Source organism: Corylus avellana, chromosome ca3 (assembly GCF_901000735.1).
Source record: "Corylus avellana chromosome ca3, CavTom2PMs-1.0".
Classification (NCBI taxonomy): Eukaryota; Viridiplantae; Streptophyta; class Magnoliopsida; order Fagales; family Betulaceae; genus Corylus; species Corylus avellana.
This window is the reverse complement of record NC_081543.1, coordinates 13,125,930-13,134,394: the sequence shown is the minus strand read 5'-3', so window position 1 is coordinate 13,134,394 and position 8,465 is coordinate 13,125,930. Positions and strand designations below refer to the sequence as shown.

Sequence of the window (8,465 nt, the reverse complement as noted above, 5' to 3'; positions counted from 1 at the left end):
GAGAGAAACATTTGTATGAATGAGGTAAGGATTCATAAAGATAATTGATTTTTTTTTTTTCTTTTTTTGTAATGTTTATTTCTATGCTTGATTTTTCTTGTGGGTTTTGTATGAGCTTTTGTCAATTTTTTTTGTAGGTTTTGTTTGAAACATGTGTATCAAAGAGGTAAGGATTCATAAAAATAAAAAATAAAAAAAAATAAATAAATGATTTTTTTTTTTTTGTAATGTTTATTTATGTGCTTAATTTTTCTTGTGGGTTTTGTATTGGTTTTTGACAAAATTTTTATTGGGTTTTGTTTGAAACAGAGGTGTATCAAAGAATCAAGTGAGGAAGTTACTGCCACAATGTTGATATATATATATTTTTTGATAATTTTGTATAAGTTCTTGATAATATTTCGGGTGGATTTTTGTTTTTTGGGTTTGCTTTTGTGTGCTTCAGTTTCAGTTTTGGAACATGTGCTTAGCGGAGATTTGGTGCGATTCTTGGATTGATTCATAAAAAAAAAAAAAAAATTGATTTTTTTATTGTTGTATTTATTTTTGTAAGGATTAATAAAAATGAGAACTCTAAATATAATAATAATATTAAAATAAATATTATTTAATTAATATATAAATATTAAAAAAAATAAAGCTCAATTTAAAAATTTTGATTAAAGCCCCAGAAAACATTGAGCTGGCCTGCACATCAGCCCCTTCAACTCATGAAGCCTCACCTGCCAGAAGAAATCTGCCTATTAAACAAAAAGGAAGATATTGCTGCAACTGTGGAGGTGAAATCAAAAAATAATTTGGTACAAGATGCTACGTTTGTCAAAAATCTTTCAAAACCTCCTTACACAAGCCTACATGCATGTTACTCAAGTTCAACATGCTACTCAAATTCTGCCTTAGACAAACATATTAATGATACAATTTGATTTAATTTGTTGATCTTTCCCTTATTTGTACATTATTTGTATGACAATTAGAATAGGCCTTATTGACTTTCCTTGTATAGTGTAGTCTTTTTAAGCTACTTGTATAAATTTTATTTTATTTTTTTTATGATTTTATTTTTTCTGCACTTGTGTTTCCCTTTGTTTACGAGGCTATAGAAAATCGACACCCAGTCAAGCCGCACCAATCACCATGCGGCCTATTGTTGACTTCGTCCCAAGTCGTCGACGCCATATGTATGAACTCGTTTTATATTTTCTACATCATACCTAACAACGAAAGGAGCAAAAATCTGGTCGCGATTGACATTTGACAATGTGCTACATTTAGTGCTGAAATAACAACTAAGACAATTAGTCAATTTCAAACTCTAAATCTCGCTTAGAGCACATGTGATTCTAGAGGTGGGTATTGGTTCTGTCGGTGTTGGTAGGAGTATTTTTGCCTACTGACTCGTAAAAGTCGGTTAAGTCAATTAATTAATCGACTTTATATCAACAATGAATAGTTTCGACTTTTTCGGTTAATCAATTCGTCGTTAATTGTCAGTCACAAGTTTTTACATTAAGATTTATCAACTTCCTTATAACTACAAAATCAGTAAATAATATATTTTATAAATGAAAGAATAAGTAAATTTATGAAATACGGACCAAAATGACAACCACAAATCAGCTGGACAAATACAATAAGGAAATGTACCAGATAAAATTCAAAATTAACTTGAAAAATCGGTTAATTGTTGGTTAACCGACAAAAAAAAAAAAATTTCTATCGCCTACCAAACTGAACCGATGTCGAAACAGTATTTTTATTGCATCAACTAACCACTGAAAGTTGGTTGTCGGTTGGTAGGAGGTAAAAGATTAATTTTCCCACCCCTATGTGATTCTGTAAATATTATAATTTATCAACTACTATGTGTACTTATTTATTTTTGACATTTTCGTCAGAGCTACATCATATAATGCTTTACTATTACATGGCTGATAAAGTATTGATTAAGTGATTAAATTTACCTCTTTCTGTAAGCTTAAACTTTTGCGACAAATGTGATTTAACTTGGTATCAGGGCCAAAAGTTCTGAATTCGAACATTGACTCTGTTATTTACCTCACATTTCAATTAAATATTTGATGTGTTGGGCCTCACGGCTCCTCACCCTCTTTACCTACGATTTGAAAGCAGATTTTCTACGTTTTCAAATCGCAATTCCAAACATTTCGTTTTCAGTAATTTGGTTTAAAATCATACTTTTTGTATATGAAATCACAATCCCAATTAACGCACTATAAATTTACCTCTTCCTATTAATTTAAGCTTTAAAAAAAAATGATGATTTAACAATAACATTATTATGTTGCTCTGATATTGTTTGTAACAATGCAAGAAAAGCATTACACGTCAGTTACTTTTCCTTAAGCAAAACTTAGGGGGGTGGGGAGGAAAGTTAATTTTTAAAGGTCTATTTATAATAATAATTAAAAAAAAAAAAAATTGGGATCCACCCTAAACTAAAGGATGGTTCCACCTCTAGTTATCACTTTGAAAAGATTAATCAATTTAAAACGCTTTTAAATTATTTATAAAGTTAAGTATTATATAATAAAGAATTAATATAAAATTTAAACACTCATTATATATTCTATCTCAGTTTAAATGAGTTATTCTATCTTGGTAATATGAAACCATTCGTGGAGACAAAGTACGTGTTTACAAGTTACCTGCAGCTTTCACACTTGTCTGTCTCGTCTGAACGCTACCGGCTATCGTCTGAATGCTACCGGCCGGAACATATCCGCGAGAGTGGTGTCGTGCACATTCTGTAATTTTTCTTTTCATTCACACATGACTACATGAGTTTTGACTTTAAGAATGTTTATACATGTTAGTATATATATGAAAAATATAATATATTTTTCGCTCATTCTAACATAAAAAGGACCGATGGGCCAAAAAGAAAAGAGAAAAATGAGACTGTTGGAGTTGTTAGAATATACAAAAAAATAAATTATATTTTTCATATATTCTAGTAATACAATATTTTATTTGTGCATGATATGCTAACTTTTTATTTTATTTTATTTTTTATTTTATTAAATTGAAGACGGAAAAGTCTCGCATGGGGTTTGGTATGCCAATTGGTTACAGGAAAATGCTAATAACGTCAATTAACGACCAACATATTCTCCTTGGGTTCTGATCTATTATTTTGTTTTTTACTTCTTGTCTTCCTAGAGAGGGATCGACAGATTAACCGTTTATCGCCTATTGACTGTCATTGAACCGTCACTAACTTTTGACGGTTGGTAGGCAGAATAAAAATACTTTTTCGACATCGTAGAAATTTTTTTTTGTTAGTTAACAGACTTAACCGAATTTTCAAGTGAATTTCAAATTTTATCTGGTAACTTTTCTTATTGTGTTTGTCTAACTGATTTGTGGTTGTCATTTTGGTCTGTATTTCATGAATTTACTTTTTCTTTTCATTTATAAAATATATTCTTTACTGATTCTATAACCGACTAATTGATTAACTGAAAAAGTCAAAACTATTCATTGTTGATATATAGTCGGTTAATTAATTGAATTAACCGATTTTTACGAATCGGTAGGCGAAAATGCCCCTACCAACACTGACTGAATTGATACCCACCCCTATTCCCACATGCTATTGCAATAATGAGGCCGGCCGGGTTTTCAACTAGGCTGGTTCTTCTATTAAAAAGAAAAAGGAAAAAAGAAAAAAGAAAAAGGAACAATAGTGAAATAAAGCCTCCATATATATATATATATATATATAGAATTCATTAATTTTTTAACTATTTTTTAATTATTTTTATAGTTGAGGGTATAGTTGATGGATGAATTCACCATTGACTATTGTATATGCTTTTATTAGAAAAGAAAAAATAAATTAAAGGGGGACGAACATTACCACATTAGCCCAATAAAATAATAATAAGATAAAGATTGAGTATTTAAAATTACTTGTTATTTATTTATTTTTAAGTAAATATGAAGACTAAAAAGAAAAAAAGATTAAGGTCATGATTCATTTCAGAGTATATTGACGACTATTGGCCTGATAAGTGCAGGGTTGGCCAAGAATTTAAAAAAAAAAAAAAAAATTTGGTTATTTTGGTCCGGTAATTTGGTGAAAATGCTTAAAAAGTTTCATTTTTAGCCTCTCCTCTCCACTTCCATGGAAAAAGAATAGTGAGTGTCACTCACAAATTGAATGAAAAAATGGTTTCTTTCCACCTTTAATATTTAAAATGAATAAACAAATCTTTGAAAATAAATATTTATGTGAAATAATGAAAGTTAATTATTAAAATAATGAGGCTTTTTGAGAATGATAAAAAAGTGAGTAATTAAAAAAAAAAGAAAAAAAAGGTACTTTTAAATATTTTTGATAAGTAAAATTAAGTTGGTAATTAATGCATGCTAAAGCTTGGGAGCATCACTATTTCCGGAATTCATCCGGAAAAAGTGCTGCTCCATGAATCCATTGCTATAAAAATCCTGCTTTACCCAGTTCCCCTTCTATCTTCTATCTCAGCAACCTCTACAACACCAACCATGGCGGTCTTCCTCCTCATCCTAGCTTTGGTCCCTCTGGTTCTTCTTCTTAGCATCTTTGCTTTCACACCCAGATCTAAGGGTTCTCGGAACCTGCCACCAGGGAGCTTCGGATGGCCTATCATGGGTGAAACTCTCGAGTTCCTGTTTGGGAAGCCAGAAAAATTTGTGTTCGAACGGATGAACAAGTACTCCCCTGATATATTCAAGACGAAAATTCTCGGAGAGGAAACCGCAGTCATCTGCGGCCCCAGCGGACACAAATTCCTCTTCTCCAACGAGCAAAAGCTCTTCACCGCATTCCGTCCTCATTCAATGCAAAAGATCTTCCGGTCTTACCAAAAGCCCTCTGCCGCGCCAGTCTCCCTCGACAACCAGGCAAAAATCTTAAAATCGCCGGGGTTTTTGAAGCCTGAAGCATTGGTGCGGTACTTGGGGAAAATGGACTCCATAACACAGCAACATTTGCAAACTCACTGGGAAGGAAACGACGTCGTCAAGGCCTTCCCTTTTGCGAAAACGCTCACCTTGACTCTCGCTTGCAGATTTTTCTTGGGCACCGATGATCCAGAACGTATTGCTCGGCTTGTGAGCAAATTCGATGACATTACGCTGGGGATGCATTCGATTCCGGTGAATTTCCCGGGAACAATATTTTATAAAGCAAACAGAGCAGCGGCGGGGATCCGCCGGGAGCTGAGGACGATTATTGGGGAGAAGAAGGCAGCCATGGCAACCGGAGCACCCATGCAGGATATACTGTCGCACATGATTGTCGTCACCGACCCATCTGGGAAATATATGCCGGAGGCTGAAATTGCCGACAAGATCATGGGTTTGCTTGTTGCAGGGTATAGCACAGTGGCTACTGCCATGACTTTCTTCATGAAATATGTCGGAGAGAGACCAGACATCTACGAGAAGATCCTCGCTGGTACGAACGTATATATTTTTTCCTTTTTCTACGAAAATCTTTCTGGGTTTTTATGTAATGGGTTGTTTTGTTTTTGTTTTTACTGAAATCCAGAGCAATTGGAGGTCTCAGCGTCGAAGAAGCCCGGGGAAGTATTGGATTGGGAAGACACACAGAAAATGAAGTATTCTTGGAAGGTGTTGAGTGAAGTCATGAGGCTCACACCACCACTTCAGGGGACTTTCAGGGTGGCTCTCACTGATTTTACCTATGCCGGTTACACCATTCCAAAGGGGTGGAAGGTATATTAATTGCAATCAATTTGGTCTTCCATAATCTTTTATCTTTTAAAAGAAATGCTAGTGTTTCTCTCATTCTAAGTAGATAATGTTCTCTAAAAAACAAGAAAAAAAAAGTAGATAATGTTTTTTTTTTTTTTACTGAGCCTTCATATACTGTAGAATGAAAAGAGCACCGAGAGTCTAAGAGGAACCATATCATTCTTCATCTTTTATCACTTTTACAATCATATTTTTAAACTTTGAAAATGGTCAATTTAAAGTTACTATCTTTCAGACATTTGCTATGTTCTTTGAATTTGAATAAGGGGGTTGACATTGAAATTTTTTGAAAGACGGTAACTTTATATTGACACTTTTAAAGTTTAAAGGTATAATTATAAAAGTAATTAACGAAAGATTAAAGATGATGAATGAAAATTTTCCTTTAGTTTAAGAACACATTTTTTTCTTCAATTTGGACTATATATATATATATATTTTTTCAAACTACCTACACTACATACAACTCAACATTTTATCTATCTACATTTTAACTATCTATTTTCGTTATTATATTTTTAAACTATTCATTATTTTTTTTTTTTATCTATCTTTACTATTCTTAAAGTAGAGAGAGAATCAAAGCACTATAAAGCTCAACAAATCTTTTAGTATTTGGGCTAGCTTTTTTGAAATTTTTTACCAAGAGCTAGCACAAAGTGAGTGCTCTACGAAAAGATTGGCATAAACATAAAGTCCCATGAAAAAGACAAGTCTTGAAGGGGTGGCAAACTTTGCCATAACATATTTCATATATAAATTGATTGTTTTTGGCAGGTATATTGGACAGTGAGCTCAACAAACAAGAACCATGAATTTTTTCCAGAACCAGAAAAATTTGACCCCTCAAGGTACGATGATGCCAATGCATTTCCTCCATTCACGTTTGTTCCATTTGGAGGTGGAGCTCGCATGTGCCCTGGGAAAGAGTATGCTCGGCTTGCCATTCTCACTTTTGTTCACAATGTGGTGAAGAGGTTCAAATGGGAGGTGATCCTCCCCAATGAGCAAATTATTGGTGATATGATGCCCACCCCACAAAAAGGACTTCCAATTCGTCTTATTAGGCATCATTAGGGCCTTGTTTCTTTGTATTGCAAATCTTCAACAAGTCTAATTTAGTTTCGTTCAATTACCATAATTTTCATTCCCCCTACAAAGAAGTAAAATTTAGAAGAAAGTAGTGCAGAATATTGTAATGGCAATGGGTGATATTTGACTAATAAGGCGAGTTTTATTACTGATAAAATTCGAATCAAATTATGACGGTTAGAAAGGTGATTGTAAAGGTTTAAAAAGAATTGTATAAGATTTTACACTAAAATAATAGGCGCGTGGCTAGTGTGAGTGTGCGGATGATGCGTGCGAGTGATTTATATGTGTGGACAAATTAACTACTTATCGATTACCGACTGCCTGCCTACTACGATCGAATTGAAATTAATCGTCAACCGACTTATGTGAGTTGAAAATCGGTATAAATTTTTTATTACGACGTTGGTTCAGTTCGGTTAATTGGTATAAAATTTTTGTTGTCGGTTAACTGAACCGAACTGAACTGCCAAATTTGACACGGATTAAGGCTTTGGCGGATAGACTTTGTGGAGTGATGTTTTGTTGAAAGTATTTGGTAAGTTTTTTGCATCTTATATACTTATTGTTTGCATCTTATGTTCAGTAAGTTATTTTACCCACAAAAAAGAAAAAAAAAAAAAACAATTTGGGCACTCAAAATAACTAATTTTTGGCCCATTTAAAAATAGCATTAGCCCAATTAAAAAAGCCCACAGTTAACCGATTAACCAATTACCTTAATTAATTGAAAATTTCAAAATAATTTGTTATCGAAATAAAATCGGTGAATTAACCGATTTAACTGACAATTTTAGTTAACAGACCGAAAATAGCTCTACCAAAATGAACTGATACCCACCCCTACGTGTGAAGTGTGCCTACATGGCTACTATACTGTCAATGCGACACTTGATTCTCACCTAGTGATGATGTGATACTACGAGCGTGTGTTTACCCGATAGTCAATTTAGACACAGTAAAATTAGACGATGGAACATAGTGAAATAGACTAAAGATAGAAAAAATTATACCACAAAATATAATGGTAGAAAACCTTAAAAAGAAATCTGATAATGGACTTGGCACTAATTCCCGTCTTTTACTTTTAGGAGTGGATGGCATTTTATGATGAGATACATGGAATATTGGTTCGTTTTCACGCAAAGCTTTGGCAATCAAATGCGTCTATACCGGCCAAATACGTCTGATGTCTCTTTCTCACTCATGACCCAATAAACTTGAACTCTTTGTCCTTGGGTGGTTTGAAAACCACCTGTGTGTTCCGACCATAGATTAGCTGATCCTAGTCATATAGAACAAAGTTAGTCAACACAAAAAATAATAAAAAAATTCGAAGAAAATTTCATGAGCATAAATTGCTACACGACACTTTTGTATTATTTAAGCTTGAATGTGCATAGATTCCATAAAATTTTCATTAAACAACTAAAATGACTAAAATTTATTATAAATTGTGTTGTATAATATAATTCATCTAACCCAGTTCTAAGCGTGTCATGTGCTTCTTAGCATGTGAGAAGTATATATTTTTTCATTAAACAACTAAAATGACTAAAATTTATTATAAATTGTGTTGTATAATATAA

General features: G+C 33.0%; 1 protein-coding gene across 1 annotated transcript; it reads left to right on the top strand.

The window, feature by feature from the left end:
* Nucleotides 1–4,515: 4,515 nt before the first annotated feature.
* LOC132176092 (beta-amyrin 28-monooxygenase-like) lies at nt 4,516–7,039 on the top strand. Its single transcript, XM_059588217.1, has 3 exons — nt 4,516–5,464; nt 5,558–5,745; nt 6,562–7,039. The coding sequence occupies exons 1-3, from the start codon at nt 4,531–4,533 to the stop codon at nt 6,859–6,861; spliced, it is 1,422 nt and encodes a 473-aa protein (XP_059444200.1). The 5' UTR covers nt 4,516–4,530; the 3' UTR covers nt 6,862–7,039.
* The last annotated feature ends 1,426 nt before the right edge of the window (nt 7,040–8,465 follow it).